General features: G+C 31.6%; 2 protein-coding genes across 2 annotated transcripts in view; one reads left to right on the plus strand and one right to left on the minus strand.

Annotated features, from left to right (window-relative positions):
- The first annotated feature begins 2,310 nt into the window (after positions 1 to 2,310).
- PlexB (plexin B) overlaps positions 2,311 to 19,897 on the plus strand; it is a 427,961-nt gene continuing 410,374 nt past the window's right edge. Inside the window, exon 1 of the mRNA XM_065360366.1 lies at positions 2,311 to 2,887. The gene's annotated coding sequence lies outside the window, so the exon portion shown is untranslated. The remainder of the gene's footprint in view (positions 2,888 to 19,897) is intronic.
- LOC135842756 (uncharacterized) lies at positions 9,770 to 14,324 on the minus strand. The gene is made up of 4 exons (XM_065360368.1): positions 13,986 to 14,324; positions 13,106 to 13,239; positions 12,854 to 13,015; positions 9,770 to 12,772 (listed from the first exon to the last, which is right to left on the minus strand). Exons 1-4 carry the CDS (start codon positions 14,182 to 14,184, stop codon positions 10,697 to 10,699), a joined length of 2,571 nt encoding a protein of 856 aa, XP_065216440.1. The 5' UTR covers positions 14,185 to 14,324; the 3' UTR covers positions 9,770 to 10,696.

A 19,897-nucleotide genomic window follows, 5' to 3' on the forward strand; every position in this document is an offset into this window, starting at 1 on the left:
GGATTTTTTTCTTAAAAAAAAAAAAAGAAATCCACTCGGACAACTGTATTTACGTTAACATTTAAAAGATGGGAATTTAAAATTTGAAGCCTGAGTATAAAATTCAACTAAAAATACATCAACTTATCACTTCACCAAACCGAAGTCCTATGCAGCAATTGAGAATAATTAATCAGCTAACATAAAGCACATAACATACTTGTACAAAATGATACCTAAAGTCTGGATCAAGTACATATTAAACGAAGCAAGTAGGTATCTGAGGGCTATGATTTTGACAAATACTTATTACTCAAATGGTTGAATTTTTAGATACTTTTAAATATGAATTTGAATAATGAAGTTTCAATCAAGTACTTTGAATCGTCATTTCAAATTCAATTTCAAAGAGAACAAGTGGCGATTTTACAGTTTGGCGCGACTTGTGATGAAAACATGACGAAAATTATAAACATAGTTCCAATGAATTTTTTGCAAGAAACAAACACTTCATGACAATTTCGACAAAGTTGTCAAAATTCAAGAAATTTCGTTATTTTTTACTGAAAGCGAGGTTTAGCCAAAGGTAGAGCTTTGTAATACTTTTTCATTTTCCTTCATTTTGACATGGCTATGTTTCTTGAGCCGGAGATCTGTCCAAAATTTTTTCGACATTGATTCGCATCTAGATGAGTTTTGAAAACTGTTGGGAAAACTTGCTGAATTCTTTACCATGCCTAACTTTAAAGTTTTAAAAACTTGAAAAAGTTGTATCTTTTTTTTAGACATTTTTGAACTATGATTTTAGATAGGTAAATATCAAGTTCGACGTTCGAAAATCCATTTAGGTACCCATTTCCAATACTCGGAGTAGGTACTTGTTTTTGAAAAAAGTGTGACGAATTCTTGGCATTACGTGAGACTTTTAAAAACTTTGAACATGAAAAAAAATGTTATCTGACTTTCAAAAACTTGGAGAAAATTGCGATGAGGTATTAATGATCATTAGATACCTACGTCACTGAAAAAATATGAATTTCTGACTTTTTAAGCAACATTGTAGGAGATCTTCAGATCTCGAGTTTCGACTTCTACGAACTTGAAATCAAACTTTTGGAAACTTGGAAAAAATCCTATGACATTGTTTTGGTAAAAATCTGTATGATTTTTCCAACATTTTAAAATGCGAATGCCACAGTTATTTATTTTTAGGTAAGTACGTCAAGTTTAAAAATGGATTGAAAATTCTCTGTCGATTCATGTTACTTTTCGATATTCCTATCAAAAATTCAGGTAATTTGCAGCGGTTTTAAATATATTTTTAATGAATTGTCAAAATATAAATCCATGACATGCCAAGAAAATACCACACTAGAATATTGTACCTAAAAAAAAGACAATGAATTATTAATATTGATAGGTAGATACTTTAATGCGGGGCTGAGGGCTGCAAGAGTCGAGTAAGAAGAAGAGTAAAGCGTAGGAAAGAGCCTGGAAAGAGTACAATTTTTGATCCGTTCATAGGTTCATACATTTGAAGAGCTCTGAAAGAGTACTCTTTGAAAATCCATTTTTGAAAGAGTAAGAGTACGTAGTAAAATTTTTATTTTTTAATGCTCCTTACACTTTTCTCCTTACTTTTTTGAAATTAGAAACCAAACCAGTCATATATTCCATTTTTCAATATTTTAACTAAGGTGACAGTTAAGACAGTTTTAATGTTTTCTCTAAAATTAGGTGTTTATGAAGTCATTTCAAAAGTTTCATTCATTTTTTGGTTTCTTCTAACAATCGCTTTCAATGTGTAATTCCAAATTTAAAAAAAGGACAAATTCACAGTTTTTTGGTCTAAATTTGAAAAGAAAGTCAAAGAGTGAGACAGTGAGAGTATGGGGTACGGTAAGATGGAACAAAATCCAATACTTTTGCTTGCAGCCTGCTTTAATGTTTCCTTCTCCAATATTTGGACAAGCCTACGTTGAAGTATCAAAAAATCTCAACACTTTGACATAGGCCTGCTCTCATCACAACACAGTCTCCTTTTTTGAGCTTTTTTCCATCTGCATACACCAAATTGTCCAAATTTGAATAAAAAACAAAAAAGTTCTCCAAACCACCTTCTCATTCACCGCGAACCTACCTGGAAATTACCATTTCGACGCATCATTCTTTCATGAAACTGCCACCATTCATAGAAAAAAAATCATCTACCGCTCCCAGCGACCATTCTAGGCCTCACTCTCCATCTTCTCTTTCATCTCGTTTATCCATTCTGTTTTGCGCCTATTGATCAGGGTTTGCTTTTGCATAGCGGTGCGGGCCAGGGCGTAGGCTTCATATGTATTACCACAATCCTCAAGTGGTAGCGAGCAAAAAAGTCCCAATAAGAAAGAAAACAAAGAAAGAAGACGAAGACTAATAAAAGATAAAAGAAAAGAATACGAGAAACAGAGTCGGAGAGAATGATACTCGTATTCTTGTAGACCACGAACAAGAACAGCCGAAATTTGAACGATGGTGCGATTGTTTATGCTTGTAATTTTCAATTAATTTAATTTCGATTTTATTTATCGCGAAATTTTCTTATTAAAATATTCGAAAGCGATTTCATTAGGTAGTTCTTTATTTCGGTAAATGTGTTTCGCGTAAACTTTTATACTTCATAGTTCCGGCGGTTTTGTTAGTGTGTGTTTTATTCGGTGTTTTTTTTTTATTATTATACTTAATAATTTTTTTCTTTTATTTTTTATCCAATTTTGTAATATTTATTCCGAGTTTTATAATTTATTTATAATTTGTGTGAATGTGTTAACGGTGTACAAAGTGCATAGTGTTGTTCCTGAAATAATTCTAACGTCGATTTCCAGTGAAACGAAAATGCTGCTGGAATGGATAACTGCATTCAAAGGTGAGTTGCGGTGTTTTTCAGCATAATATTCGACTTTTGGATTTTTTCAACCAATTGTGCAATTGCAATTTCATTTTGAACTAAATAACTCATTTCTAATTAGTTCACTTTATCATTCGCTACCTCTAAGAATTTCTTCACTTTTACATCAAACTCTACATAAACACAAACACACGCATATCAAAATATCGTAGAAAAGAAACTCGTATCTTTTTTCTCTCCGATTACCTAAATTAGATATACTGTAGGTAAAAAAAATCTCGCAATAAATCTCATTTCATGCATATAGCTCGTTAATTAAACCAATCAAATGCAAATCATTACATGTTTAACGATCCGCAACAAATTGATTCGCATTCCAGACTCCAGTGATAAACAACGTTGATGGAATTCCATAGCCAGGCTTCCATGATGGTTTCATATCCAGTATCCAGTCATCTTTGTTTTATCTGATTTTCCAGTCATATGTCTCTTATCCGGTGTATTAATTCGATGATTTTATATTTTACCTTAGCATGTGTATGTGACATGTGTTTGTCAATACGTACATCTGGTATTGTTTATAAAATCGTCCTAATGTCAATGACCAAGCTTATCAGTCACATGAATCAATTTTCATCGTATATACAAATTATCATACTATGAAATCGAGTACCTAACCTTATCTTATCGCATATCTGTCTACATAAAACATGACTCATGACGCGAATTTGTTTTGAAATTTCAAAGCAATACCGGCTTCGTAATTTTATTTCATTTTCGAGTCGTTGCCATAATGCCATCTTAGAGAAGCTCGAATATGAGTGTTTCTATTATTCATATTAAGTGCCACTTGCACCGGTAATTCGTCCTGTGTACTTCATAAGGAGGTACATGTAAGATACCTACAGAATTACAATGTTGAAGTTGGGTATTACCAAAGTGCTTATACTCGAGTCTGAATTCTTTATAAGAATGACAAGATGAGATAACCAAGCTGTGGAAATTGCTTTGGAATTAGAATTTTATTCCAGGATATGGGTATGAATCTTTGAGGTTTTAATTTGAAAAAAAAACACTTGAAAACGAGGAATTAATTTTATTTGAATTTTGTCATAGAGCCAGAGTGACTTGGAAAATAATTCGGAATTTTTAAAATTGGGCATTGACATGAACAAAAAAAATACTTGGAATATCTAAAATAAATGCCTTTCCATTCATTTTTTTTTTTTTTTTTTTTTTTTTTGAGAAATGTCAACTGTTACCAAAACACTTAATTACTGATAAGATTAGGTCAAATTATGATCAAAATGTTCAAAAAAATGATATCGAATCAAAAACATCATAACTCACGTTCATTCTGCATAAATTTAAAGCTGTCATTTTCTATCCTATTAACTGGGAAATTGACAAATTGAGTTTCAAGGAGCAATTCTAAAGATCTATCATAATACTCATTCCTGATTGAACCATAATTTTTCAAATTTTTAGCATACTCGTAGATGTCCCTTTATTTTTCTGAACCACATTTAAAATTTTTTCAGCTCGATTATTGATCAATTTTCTGCTCTGTGAGATAACTAAGCTGTGGAAATTGCTTTGGAATTAGAATTTTATTCCAGAATATGAAAATAAATCTTTGAGTTTTCAATTTAAAAAAAAAAAAAAAAACAAAAAAAAAAACTTGAAAACGAGAAGTTTAGGTATTTCATTGGAAACTTGTCATAAAGCTGAAGTGACTTTTAAAAAACAATTCGCAATTTTTCAAATTGGGCATTGACATGAAAAAAATACTTTGGACAAGAATCTAAAATAAAATGTTTTTTCATTCAAAAAATTTTTTTTGAGAAATTTCAGCAGTTACCAAAATACTTAATTATTGATCAGAATCAAAAAAAAATTATATCGAATCAAAAAAATCATAACTCACGTTTATTCTGCCATCTGCATCAATTTAAAGCTGGCATTTTTCAATCAATTAATTGAGAAATTGACGAATTGAGTTTCGTTTCAAGGAACAATTCAAATGATCTTTCATAATACTAACTCCTGATTGAACCAAAATTTTTCAAAATTTTAGCACAGATGACCATTTATCTGAGCCACATTTTTATTTTTATTTTTCAGTTCGATTGTTCAATTTTCTGCCCTGTTATGATATTTTTAAAATTTTTTTTCAGTGTTTTGAAAATATTTCCAAAATGGAGCCATCTAGGAAAAAGAAAATGAAACGAATACTTCTTGAAATTAAATTCTTTACAACTCAAGTTCTCATAATTTTTGCTGTAAAGTGCTTCGTTCAGGTTCCATAATGCTGTAATGTTCTGACCTTCAAAAGTCAAATCTGAGAATTAACGATTTTTTGTAATATCTCAAAAATGAACCCTCCTAGAATGAAAGCTAATGGGACATACACGATTGGAAATTCAACTTTCTACAACTTTGATCCTTATTATTTGTGTCGTGAACCTCTCTAATTGATCAGAGTGCAATGGACTTCAAAGTTTCCAATGTTTCATTTCAAATTTTAGGATTTGCAGGTATTACTCAATTAGTAAATGAAAATGAAGTCCTGTAGAAGAAAACGAATGACGATTAGAGACTTTTTTTTTTGACAAAGAACCCTTCGTTCAGCCTCCAGATAATGTGGAAATTTTGAGCATTCAATTTAGGATTACAGAATTCTAACAAATTTTGCAAAATATCTTAAAAATAAAATAATAAATTTGCTAAAAATTGTCTAAAAATCGATTTTTTTTCAAAAACTTGAATTTTTTGAAAAAAAATTAATTTATTTAAATTTTCATAAATTAAAAAAAAATATTTTTTATAAATTAAAATATTATTCAATAATTTAAAAAATTTTAAAATTAAAATTCAATTATTAAATAAAAATATTTTCAACATAATTATAATAATTTAAATAAAGAGAAATGCCCTCCATTGACAAAAAATTAATGGAACATGATTTTCTACAACTTGATAAGACTACAGAGGGTCTTAAAGTTTCTCACGTTTCATTTCCAATTTCAGAATTTGCAGTTATGGACACATTAATACATTTCAATTTTCAAAATAAAGTTCCCAAAAAATTCGGTTCTCATCATATTTTTCATAAAAACCTGCATTAAATATGCAGCTTCCAGGGCGTCTCAAAGTTGCGAGCATGTTATTTCAAATTTCAGAATTTAATTTTCATCTCTCAAGTACATAGAAGTCAATGGAAATTCGATGCAAAATTTCATCACAAGAAAATTTTTCCAATTTCCTGCTATCCTGTTACTAAATTTGTATGGGACTCACAAAAAAAAAAACATTCAAATACAGTCATTTCATCCTCTGGTTTTGGCAACTTCGACAACTCATAAAGAAACATTTTTACGTCACAACAAAATTGAAATCAGAGGAGCAGGGTCAGATATCGTAGGGTTTTTAATTCACAGTGACTCAAAACTGCGTCCAATTAAAATGAGAAGCTAATTCAAATACCTTCAGTTTTCGACCTCCATTGGATCAAACTAAAATTTTCTACATTTTCCAAATTTCAAAAAAACTGAAATTTAGCCACCAAAATTTGACATTATGATGGTTTTTCATCACAACCCAACATTTTTGAGACAACATTTGCATAAAAAATTCTAGAAAATTGCTTTCAAATGATCGCAACGATTTTCTCCAAACCATTTTTTCAAGATTTCATATCCATCAAAATTCAAAATTGAGAAAGCAATAGTGAAAAATTGTTGTAGTGGTGATCTTTTCAAGTTGAATCGCAGCATCAAGTAAATCCCTCCTCAATTCATTGAAATTTCTTTAGAAATTTTTTTTTGTGTTTTAAAAAAATGGTACCTATCAATATTTTTTTGAAGGTTCTTGAGGTTCATTCTAGATTGGAGAAGATTCGAATGCATAATTTTTTGAAGGGAGGGAGAGGAAATAATTTTCAGTCTGCCCGAAGGCGTGATATTGTTAAATTGAGCCCTGGCATTAAATGTTCTTTTACAGGTCCTTTGAACTTGTTTACGACTTTGAAATATTGAATACTGAGTAGCATCTACACAAATGGACATTATTGAATTCATTTTCGAATTCAAACTTTTTTTGATGTTGTTTCAAAATGTGCAAGATCCGATAGTCTTGGTGAACAGTTTTTTTTTTTTTTTTTTTTTTTTCAATTGGACAAAAGAGTTGAAAAAGAATCAAGTGCTTTAAATATAATTTGTTTTGAAATTCAAATGGACATTTCCTTCAATTTCGAAAACACCAAAAATTTGTAGTGCAAATGAACCTTTATTCCTGATAAATATAATAATAAAATTTCCAGCTTACTCCTAAAAAAAAAACAAGTCAATGAACATGATTAAAACGTTCAAAAATCCATAGGTACCCAACTGAAAATTGCAAATTCATTCCAATAAATTTCGACACTCATCTTCCGAATAAAACCAACACAATCAAATCTGTATCTCAATTTTTATTAATCTTTTACCATCGAATTTCATCAATTTTTCACGTAGTAAAATTGAAATAGCCTTTAGCAAAATGAATTTTGCAGCAAAGATGCCTAGATAAAATTGTCTACTTTGTGAATATTTGACCAAAGAACGAAAAAAAAATCATTTAATAGCTCGATTTTATTTTTTATTCGATAACAAGTGGGTGTTTATTGGTTAAATATTTTTCCACGATAATTAAAGTAGGCGTTTTGATAGCAATGAAAAATACGTAATACTTATCGCTTCTTCGTCTTCGATTAATTTCGCAACGAAAAATTTCATTTCAGTAACCATAAAACGTGTTCTAGAGAAAAAAATTAAAATTCCCTCCATCGGGCAAATAGGTATCTTTCGCTTTTCAATTTGCAAATCTTCGTGTTGTTTGGATTTCTCCTTCTCGTGTAACGAAATGTCGTTTCGAAAAGTGTTCAACCCACGTAAAAATTGCCAAAAGGAGATAGAGGAAAAAAAATACACGTAACGAAATTCTCTTCTCTCTCGTAGCGAAAAAAAATCTCATCATTTTAAACATATTTGGACAATTTAGCGTGGAAAAGGCGGAAAATGTGGCAAGAAGAAAAAAAAACACAACACGACGTATAAGCTTAGTTTTTTTTCCATTACTAAAAGGTGAATTTATATTTCTACCTTGTCCGAATTTTTTCACCAGCATTTTTCTACTCTGTAAAAATAGTATACGAGTACAAACCAGGAAATTCAGCTTGTTGGACCAGCAAGGGACGAGTCGACATTACTAGCAAAATACCATTTCGAATATCGCGCTTTTTAACGCGAGGAATTTAATATTCGTATTTTTTCTTTTCTTTTTACTCTAAATGCTCGATTCCATCTTCGTATCCGTTTTTTTTCTTCTTTTTTTTTCGCTAGATGAAGTCTCACAGAGAGGAAATTACATTAAGCTTGGTTTTGCAAAATGAAAAGAAGAGATTTTTTTCGCTAATTTGGCCAGGCTAGGCTGGGCGATGCACCACGAGCCATCGTCGTCGCTGTAACTTTTGATATTTTTTTTTTCTCCTCTGTGAAAAATATATAACGAGAAAACGAATAAAACATCTTCTCGTATACTCGCAACGAGATACGATAATATACGAGAGAATTTACGAGCTTATTTAATTTCAAATCTCTAAGTACCCTTTTGGTTCAAAATGCACGGCAATTTTGGAGTTTTTCTTTTTCGAATCGTTTGGTCGTCTGTCGACGACAAAGAATCGAGTAAAAAAATTTTCCATTTGAGAAAGCCAAATTGCAAAAAGGAGGAGACGACCTAAGGTCGAAAAATCGCTCTATTTCGAAGAATTGACGCGGAATGACCCATTTTAAAAAGAAGCAACCACGTTTCGATGCCGCTAAAACGATGAAAAACTTCTTGCAAGTTAATCAAGTATACGTAAAGGGGGCCGGGGAGGGGGTAAAGGGGACCCCGGTGCGCTTTTTCTTTCGCTCGCTTAACAAATATCTCGAGTTTATTCGACGGCGAAGAAGAAGACGACGTCGTCATTTCGGTCTTTTCTCCACGTTATTTCTCGAGTCGAGAGAAGAAATAAAAAAAAAAAAAAAGGCAAAAGAGGAAAATGATGCGTCAAAGTGAACAGAAAAGTGTTCGCGGTGGTGGTAATTTGGTCGAGACAATTTCAAGCTGCTTCGAATTTACGAAATGTAAAAAATGCCTGCGAATCGAGACCTGTCCTTTCGTCGAAGAATAAAGAAAAAAAATCAAATCAAAGCTTCGGTTGATTTATTGGTAATATTTCCCGTTGTGGAAAAGCACGGTGAAAAAAAAAGGTTTTCCTCGATCGACTCTTAGACGGAGGAAAAAAAGAAGACGAAACGTTGAGAAGTTTAATTAAAAAGTCAGCAACGGAAATCTCGTAGTCTGCGTTCAAAAAGCAGGAATTCCTCGAACCATTTCGGTTGAAAAAATTTTCCATAGCAAGTTCAATCGTTTTGGACTCCCTTATAGACATAAGAGTCGTTTTGTATCCATGATCGAAACCAAGGAGGTTTTTTTGAGAGTCTGGAGAAGTGGAGAAAGAACCGCGAAAACTAGACTCGCTGATTGTGATGGATAAGATGAGAGGCCACGGCGAGAGAAGAATTTTTAACGTTTGCGCGATATGTTCCATGACGACGTGACACGATGGCTGTGTCATAAACGCGACCACCCCTGATCCCCTTCGCCTATCAACGGACTGGTGACTGGAGAGAATCTACGAGATGGTCTATACTCACCACGTTCATGGAACATGCCTATGAAGAATCAGTGCAGATTCGTTCTTTTTTCTTCGCACTTCGAACATATGAGTTGTTGTTTTTTATTTCAATGAATAGAGAAGAGTTCACGTATTTTTTTCTTTATGAAAGTACCCAAATTGATAAAAATTTGAAATATCATGAACAATTGCGTTTATTTACTTCTGACAGTTCTTTAATAAAAATAAAAGTACATAACTGCCAATATAATAATAATAATAATGACTTGGAAAATCAAACACTTGAAAGTTTAGGTCTTAGGTCTTTAGGTAACACTACGGCACCAATAATGAAAATTACAAGACTTAAATTTTCAATAATCATAAACAAAAGTAACGAAATAGACTAAAATTATCATAAACGAAAAATGAAACAGAAGTATACCTAAAAATAATAAAAGGTACAAAAATTCGAGGTAATGATTAGAATTAATCATTTTTCGGCACCAATAATGAAAATTACAAGACTTGAATTTTCAATAATTATAAACGAAAGTAACGAAATAGGTAGACTAAAATAACCATAAATGAAAAACGAAACAGAAGTATACCTAAAAATAATAAAAGGTACAAAAATTCGAGGTAACGATTAGAAATAATCATTCTTCGGCACCAATAATGAAAATTACAAGACTTGAATTTTCAATAATCATAAACGAAAGTAACGAAATAGGTAGACTTAAATTATCATAAATGAAAAACGAAACAGAAGTATACCTAAAAATAATAAAAGGTACAAAAATTCGAGGTAACGATTAGAAATAATCATTCTTCGGCACCAATAATGAAAATTACAAGACTTGAATTTTCAATAATCATAAACGAAAGTAACAAAATAGGTAGACTTAAATTATCATAAATGAAAAACGAAACAGAAGTATACCTAAAAATAATAAAAGGTACAAAAATTCGAGGTAACGATTAGAATTAATCATTCTTAAATCTTAAGGTACCTATAATAAGTGAGTATAATAAAATAGTTTGTTTGATGTCTATTACTAGAGTTGAGTAACTAAAAAATATAACGTTTCAACTTATAAGAGACAAGACTAACATATTGCGGATTAGACTAATATATTATCGATTAAAGTGCTTTCAATCAGCACTGGTGTAGCTTCCTCCATAACTAGATTCATTGCAATAGCACTAGCATCATTTTCACCGGCAGCTTTGGTTTTCTTCAATCGTTTTCGTTTAGGTAGGTCTCGCAGCTGTGATCCTGGTCCTCTTTTCTTGTTTTCAATACTTCGTAGAGGTAAAAATTCAAAGGATTGTAACTCGTTCATTTTTACATCAACTTCTTGAAGCAACGTTTCAATTACTTGAACTTTATCATGTTCATAACTCATGTTATATGTCTTATCGATCAACATTTTACAGATTTCTCGGATATTACGAATTTTTTTTTCTTTCTTTTTATTTTCAACATCGTCTTGAGCTTGGTTTTTCTCATTCACATTAACTGAGGAAACTTCTTCAACGAACACATTTGTATTCTTCGTCATGTTATCCGAGCCAAGTTCTGCAGTATTAGTACAACATTCAATAGACTGGTAATTCGAATGAGCTTCAGCATTCCAATCGCATTGTGGTTGATTTTCAAATAGGTTGAAATCCTTATTGATCGTGATGTATGGAGAGTTTCGATACGTTTCAGGCAAATCTTCAAAAGAGAGCAGATGCGGTAAGTATAGAAAAGCTGCACAGAAATGTACACATGGAAGCCGGTATCGCCAAAAATCTTCACAATTACAAGATGGTTTGGTAAAATCTACTTCATAAAGAGTAAGAGGATTCGTTTTGCTACGAACTTTCAATTTTCCACCTTCAAAGAGAATTGAATCATAAGAGTACTCTTCAGCAGTGTCATATCGTTTACAGACGTGTTTGATAAATGGCTTCGGACGGTTTTGAAGAAAATGAGGAATCTCTTTGTTATACAGTTTATAACCATGATAAAGCGACGAGTTCTTTTGGGTGTATTTATTCAGCAAATCGTAGAAAACTTCTTCAATCATTAACGTCATTAACTCGCTTAAGGTGTTTACATTACGAACTTTTAGGTATCCGTATTTTAGCATTTTAAATTGCGATTCGATCCCATTATTCGTGGAAATTTTAAATACAAATTCATCAGGAAAAAAGCACCTTATCCACATTTCTTTGACAGGCAACCAGGTATTTTCGAAGTAACGAAGTGCTTTTGGGTTTCGAATAAACACGTCATTAGATTTGAGATCTTCAATTTTCTCCTCAAATTCTGACTTACTTTTGCAGTTCGCAAATGCTCTAAAAATCGCCATAATTTCATCTTCATCGGAAGCATAATCTAAATTATCACGTTTTTTTGTCCATCTTCCCCAGGACTGTTCTCGGTGGAAGTCACATAGGTAAATGTAGCATCCAAATGCCGATTTTATAGCATTAATTTCCGCTTCCGAATAATCGACTACAAAATATTCTGGATTCCAATCTGGGTTCCATGATTTAAATATTTCGAGAGCCTCCTTTATTTTCTCAGAAGATTCCGAGAGCGTGATAAACATTCCGACGATACAATAATTTACATTCGTTTTGACAGCAATACAAAACATTGGCAGGGCATATTTCACAGTTTTGTAAGTTGCATCTAGAAGAGTGATTCCACCGAACGTTTTCAATAGTTGTTTCTGCCATGTAGTTTGATAGCAAAGTAAAAAATCATTCTCAGTATCATGCGGACGGTAGAAAATACTGCAGGACTTGTTCTTTTCCCATTTATTCACTTTTGATTGCAATGCAACTTGATCGATGTTGCTTACTCGATTTTCCAACGTAAATTTAGCGATGTAATTGGAAATGATTTTAATGGATGGGTAGAACGCTTTAGACATCCGAGGTATGCTATTTCCATTTGGCATTTCAGATACAAACTTCTTCAGGGCAGCTTTCACGAAGTACGTATTTGTTATACCATTTTCGACAAGTTTTTTAATCTCTTCTTGGATGGAAGGGTCCAATTTTTGATTCAAATAAGCGGTCATTATCGGATGATTGTGATTGCTTGGCAACGAAAACGTGCAGTAATACCGTTCTTTACCCTCCAGTTCACCATTTTTATCACCGGACAGTTGCAATACTCTACGTACTTCGTTCATCATCTATTAAAAGTAGAAGAAGAAAAATTAGGAATCTCATTTTATATGAACTTTCAATACTACAATACAAAATAGACACCATACCTTGGTTTTTTTCCTTTTAAAAGAGCTAACATCTTTTTTCAATTCAACTTTGGGGAAATATACAATTCGAGTCACTTTCATAACAACAGGGCAGTTCATTTTTTTCGTGTCTTGAATTCGGAATCTTTTCTTTTTTTTACAAACCGGATGATCTTGATGTTGCTATCAAACATAACAATAACATCAATCAGTGAAAGTAATGAAACATGAAAAGTGTGTAGATATGTCATTATAATATCACAATTAGCTTACCACATTATCATTTTTTGATTTAAAATACTTCGCACCGTGACTGCATTCATAGTAGGAGGTTTGAACTTTTACGAAAGGATGATCAAAGTATGGGATTTTTACATCTAATGCATTTATTTCAGTTTGCACAGAACCTACAAAATGAAATGAAAATTGAAATTTATGGTTTTGTTAATGACATAATGAGAACAGTAATTCGTTGCTTTATTAGGAAAAGGTCGTAACTACATGAAAGTTGATTTCTCAGAAAACGCATTTTAATTTTTAAAGAGCATTCTATCAAGTATACTTGATAGTTTTAGATGAGATAAGAGAACATTTGGTTATCGCAATCATTTTCCTGCTAATTTTCAAAATAAACATCCTGGTAGCACTGATTTTTCATTTTTTTATTTGAGGAACTCTGAACTGAAAAAAGTAAAATTCAACAAAGAAACTTTCACCTTAAGTCAAGCTTTTTTCATCAAAAGCCCATAAGAAATACACAGGAACGATATCCTTAAGGTGATGAGGTTGATTTTTTGCAATTTATCAGTGAAATTACGTGAAATTATGTGTTTATAATGACTTTTCTTACCAATAAATTACAAAAATCAAAAGAAATAGGTTCAATCTGAGAAACAATATCATTTAGAACCTTTTCATTGTAACGGTTTTGAAAACGTGTATTTAAATCCATTTGTTTTCGGCTATTGCGAGAACAAAAAACATCGAAATTCAATTTCAAGTGTTGCATCATGTAGAGGACAAAATTCTCTTTCCAATGATACCACTATCTCATTTTTTTAAAAAATTGTAGTTACGACCTTTTCCTAATAAAGCAACGAATTGTACATAAAAGTATACAAGCACTGAAAAAATAAAAAAATTGGATACTTGCCTTCCAAACAGCGAGAATTTCTCTTGCTGAACTCGTAGCCATCTCTTTTTAGGTGTTTTAAAAAATCCGCAAAGTTTTCCTTATTATCTATGTAAAAATTTACGTTACTACATAGTCCAGAAGAAGAAGCGTCATCGGATAGGACAACGCCATCAAACGTTTTCAATTTACTTAAAAAACACTCGTCCACATCCTTCATTTTTCACCTTTAAAATTTCACATTATTTTATTGGTAAAATTTTGATAAAAAAATTTCCGAAGTCGGCTAAGTGTAGAAATGATAATGATTACAAATCCGAAGTCGAACATATGATTCAGTCAGTCGTTCACTTGTGTTCCATGAACGTGGTGAGTATAGATCGTCTCAGAATGTACACCTTTAGGGTTTAGAGACTTTAGTATAGTTCGACTTGTTCGGTATCGGTGGCGTGCATTTTACGTGTGTTTCTTTTTTGGTCTGCCTGTGTCGGCGTCGCGACGAATTTATAACGAAGTTTGGATTTGTGAATGTTTTTTTTTTCGTCGTTGATAGTGTTGGTGAATTTGAGTGATATTTCTAATAATTTACGAACTTGAATGCTTAAAAAATTATTCATAGGTAGTCAAATTTAAAGGTAAGCAGAGCCACAGGAGTAAAAATTTCGGGGTTTTTACGAAATAAAAAGGTTTATTGAATTCTCGAATCTCTCGAAGATTAAAAATTTTAAATATGTATATCTAATCTTTGTCCTTTCTATTGTGAAATTGATAAAATTTATCAAACTTTAACCGTGAATCTTACTCTATATCGTATGGATTATAAGTTCAATGAGCCGTTAGGACGTCGATTGAACTTATATTTATCGAATTAATGTCAGTAATTAAAGTTAAATGAACGAAGAAATACTAATTATACGTCCACAACATGGGTGATAAGAATATCTGTGAATATGAACAGAGATAATCGTATAATTTGTACGTACTTTGTTGGTTTATTTTCTCAGGAAGAGGGAGAAGGGTGTCGTGAAGAACTTGTGCTTAGTCGATTGCAAAATTTCAACATTTTGTTTTCGTTTTCTTGGTGATTTGCTTTGAGCATTTTGCGATGATTTTCGTGTCTAATAAATTAATCGGGTGATTCATTTCTGACAAGAAATTTGATTTTAAAAAACATCTATAATTTTACGTACACCACTCGTGTTATATTTCAATTTTATACTTCGTAGGTAATTTCTTGATGAAATTTTGTGTAATATTGATACCCATTTACACCAAGATCGATCATCTCTTCAAATAGATGAAAACTCTCCCTTCATTCCTGACAACCCCTCTGAAATGGAAAAATTTATTACGCAATTAAAAAACACAATTTAGCAAGCTCAATATAAACCTCACGTAGGGTGTAATAATCTAGTAATTATAAACACCCCCCTCCCCCTCCCCAAAAAAACCTCGTACCAGTTCAAGTCAGAACTTGTAAAAATTCATGGGAAAATTAAATAGGTACATTATTTGATATACCTACCTAATCGGATCAATCAAATATTTCAAATTCAGATGTTTGAATCTATCAAATAAAAGTACCGGCAGTTGTACATATCTGTCTATTTTTAACTTCATCGTAATTTTTTTTTTACGTAAATGATTAGTTCGGTTCATTAACTTGATATGAAAGTTTGATCGGAATTGAGAATAGGTAATTAAAATCATTCTTATTTAGGTATGTAGGTTCATTTGAGTGCTTTGGGGGAAAAAATACATAATTTAAGGAAAATTGCTGAAGAAGTTTACTTCGAGTAGAAAAAAATCCAGACCAAAATTGATTTCATACACATACTTATACAGGGGACTTAGCCAGGGATTCTCAAAGTACGTAGGCTAACTTTTGAAAAACAATAAAAAATTTTTAATTTACGTCCCCAGTCCTTCGCCTCTGACATGCGATTTGTGTTTCTAAACTTCTCAGACTCGTCGACTTTAAAATTCACTCACCACTTTTGCTGATTGACTTCATGAGGAGTTGTTCGCAAAAATAACCATTTCTCATTAATTTTATGACAATTTGAAAAATCGAACTCTAAATTCATTCTCAAAAGGTTTTGAATACCCTGAAACACCTTTTTAGCGATAATTTTGATCAAATTTCCAAAATTTATACGTAATTTCAAAACTGAGTACTCGTATTTGGGAAAAAATCTATGCCTACAAAAAAAGGTGAATCTAAGGAAGCCGTCGAAATAAGTCATTAAACCATCATTGGCTAATCTGATTGCAAGAGAGGTTTTGCATTTGTTTTTTGCTTAGACAGTGATAGTCACACGTTTAGCATCAATTCAAAAATTAATTTTTCACTTCTTGATAGAAAGTTGTCTGATTTTTATAAAATTTATTGAATTCGAAAAACATTTTCAAAAATTTCAAAACACAGAAATGCGAATATTATAGTGTCATAAGTAAAAAAAAAAAAAAAAATACCTTACATTGAGCACCTCTTGGCTAACGCCCCTAGTACGATTAGGGAGCTTGAAATTTTTCTTGATGATTTTATGCTAAAATAAAACTTTACTGACTATTTTCATCAAAATCCAGAATGTTCAAGTTTTTTCTGATCATCTCAGTGTACAACTTTATTATTCAGTTTTATTTATTTATTTTTTTTTAGTTGATATTTTTCTATGTGAAGAAGCAATGGGATACTTTTTGTTGAAATATGAGAATAAGTAAAAGATATTTTCAGCTATTGAAGATCGATTGAAATTTATTAACTGTTGATTAGGAAACAAGTTGAGGCATCCAGTTTACTTACTTACTTTCGATTGATATTTTTAGAAGGGGGGAGGGGAACATGATGTTTCAAAATTTCTAAATCCCCACACCCGACATTTCAGAACTTGAAATTTTTCAAATAGAGGATTCCTTCAATAAAATCAATTGAAAAGTTACAGTTTGGGCAACTTTCAGTTTTTGAATCTTATTTTTCGATTTTTGAAAAAAAATCAAAATTTGATAGAATTAAGGTACAAGTCAAAAGCTGAAATTTAATTTTCATACTGGATTTTATTATCCACCAAATCAATTTATGATGGTTTCGAGTGGTTCTGGAACCTCTAGTGGATTTTTGAATTTTCCAATTTAATTTTGAAAAATTGTTCATCGAAGGGTCCAAAATGAATTTTAGTCCTGAGAAAGTAGAGTTAACCGTCTTCATGGCCATTTCGATCACTTTAAGAACGAGTTTTGAAAATTCATTCAGCTGCTTCAAATCTGAGATTTTTCCTAGTGATTTAAAAAAAATCGTTCACGAACACATCAATATGACGTAAAGAACTCAAAACCGAATTTCATCAGGTGAGTGAATTGGTTGGAACCGGTTCTAAGGTATTATGGAACAATTAAGTATACAGAATTTCCAGTTTTGGAAAAATTTTGGATGTGAACAGCCAGAAAATTTTTTTGAAAACAGTCTAAATCGATCGAAAAGGTCATGAAAATAGTGAATCTGAGCTCATAATTAAAGCGTTTCAATTGGCCCTTTTATGGTGATTTTTTCCAAAATTGGAGATGGAGGAATCCAAAAATCCGTCAGAAGCTTTGGAACAACTTGAAACCATCATCATTAATCCATTCAAGAGATTCAAAATAGAAAATGAAATCAAATTTCGTCCTTCATCTTGCCCCATTTTATCAAATTATGATAATTTTTGGAAAAATTAGGTGAATATAAATTTTCAAAAATTCTCCAAAAACCGAAAAATGGAATTTTGAACTAGAAAGTTTGGCTTGGTGAAGTGTTTGATGGTGTATTTCAAAGTGCTATTTCAATTTTTCTCAATCAAGATTTTTTGTTGCTGATTGAGATCATTTTCTCGCAATTTAACTAGCATTAATTAGTCATATCAAAATCACATCAAGCATCTGCAACCAATCTAAAACTTTTCCAGTGAAATTTTGATTTTTTTCAAAAAAATTTTGAAGTTCAGCTTTCTTACGAGGTAGACTACGTAAATCTATTTAAGTACTTATCTACCTAAAAATTCATCCTTCCTAAAAATAACCGCAAGACACCACCTCAAGTATGATTTTTGGATCAGATGAAAATTTTGAAGAAAAAAAAAACAAAAACAAAAAACATCTTGCGCAGTAGGCAAGATTAACCGACTTTGCTCTGTTATACAGGAAAATAAACAAATTTACCAAAATTTACGGATTTACCAAAATTTACCAATTTACCAAAATTTACCAATTTACCAAAATTTACCAATTTACCAAAATTTACCAATTTACCAAAATTTACCAATTTACTGAAATTTATCAATTTACCGAAATTTACCAATTTACCCAAATTTACCAATTTACCCAAATTTACCAATTTACCCAAATTTACCAATTTACCCAAATTTACCGATTTACCCAAATTTACCGATTTACCCAAATTTACCGATTTACCAAAATTTACCAATTTACCTAAAATTACGAATTTACCAAAAATTACCCCAGCAATTTACTAACATTTACCTCAGTAATTATTAGCAGACATTACCCACTAATTTACCAATTTTACATTTTACCAAGAATTACCCCAGCAATTTACCTACATTCACCTCAGTAATTTACCAGACATTTCCTCACTAATTTTACCAATTTTTTTACCGAATTTTAATTACCCCAGTAATTTACTGCCAAAGGTTTTTACCAATTTACCAAAAATTACCCAAACAATTCACCAAAATTTTCCATCAACTTTAATTACGAGTAATTCACCAAAAATAACTATAATCATTTTATTTACTAAAAATTACTATTAATTCACCAAAAAAAAAAAATCAAAATTTGGCATTTGCTGGCTATTTACCAAAAACTTAATGTTTTTTGTTGAAACAAAAATTACTTACACTAGAAATTTTTGAAAAATTTTGATTTTTTATGGCAAAAAAATTTTGGACGCATAAAATTAACAAAAAATTTTTTAAAAAAATCAACAAAAAATTTTCTCTTCTTGACTCGCGCGGGATTCGAACACCCGACCTCCGGCGCACCAATCTGCAACCTACGCACCCTAACCACCCCATCTGTTTGTTGGGGGTGAGCCGTTTGCGAGATATAAGGGTTTACACAAATTTCTGCTTATCCATAACGTTGAAACACACTTAAACGTTCATATCTCGTAAACGGCTGAATCGATTTCGACCAAATTAAAAATTTCTCTCGTTCAGTATCAAAGCAATATTTTGCCATCATCAGTTTCGACTTAAAGTTCGGAGCTTTTGAGTTCAGCGTGACACAAATTTATACATAAATTGATATATAAATAAATATATAAATATATATGTAAACTTATCTCGTTTTGCGGCATACAGTTAGTGCCGAAAATATTCGGTTTGAATTTAGCGTCATTGTTTTTCGTTGCCTGCTCGCGTAATTATAACGATCGGTCAAAAGTAATTAGTGATTCTGAAAGCTCAAATCTTCCTCTTTCAGAATCACTATTCACTTTTGCCCGTTTGTGCTTTTAACCGGGAGAAAAATGAATATTCGTAAAACAAGTCAAAAATAGGCGTTCCAAAAATATTCGGTTTCAATAAAAAAACAAAACAAATAATGATACGCTCCGGGAAAAAGTACAATACGTCGGTAAAGGTCAAGTCGGAGATATTCACACTACAAATACGGCACACATTACGCACATTTCAAGACAAACCGTGCTCAGAAATGTTGAAAATTACCGAATTTATTCAACTTTGATGTTGAAGTGTTGAAATAGTTCATTTCGACATGAAATGACACGTTTCCCGGGGTAATTTTTCGCGTAGAATTCGATGCTGCAGTCCAAATTTTTGTAAAACCAACTTGAGTACGCTTATTTTTGAAAAATTGTCTAAAATCTCACCGAAATAAACATGAGAAAATTTTCAGTCTTTTAGTTTTTCGCATAT

The sequence above is a fragment of the Planococcus citri genome, chromosome 4, assembly GCF_950023065.1.
Source record: "Planococcus citri chromosome 4, ihPlaCitr1.1, whole genome shotgun sequence".
Classification (NCBI taxonomy): Eukaryota; Metazoa; Arthropoda; class Insecta; order Hemiptera; family Pseudococcidae; genus Planococcus; species Planococcus citri.

What these genes read in the sequence shown, in the direction of transcription:
- LOC135842756 (XM_065360368.1), bottom strand. Translation starts at nt 14,184, where the DNA reads ATGAAGGATGTGGACGAGTGTTTTTTAAGTAAATTGAAAACGTTTGAT. An exon ending in AAATTCTCGCTGTTTGGAAG is followed by an intron (nt 13,240 to 13,985) that starts GCAAGTATCCAA and finishes TTCATTTTGTAG; the next exon opens with GTTCTGTGCAAACTGAAATA. An exon ending in TTAAAAGGAAAAAAACCAAG is followed by an intron (nt 12,773 to 12,853) that starts GTATGGTGTCTA and finishes TACTTTTAATAG; the next exon opens with ATGATGAACGAAGTACGTAG.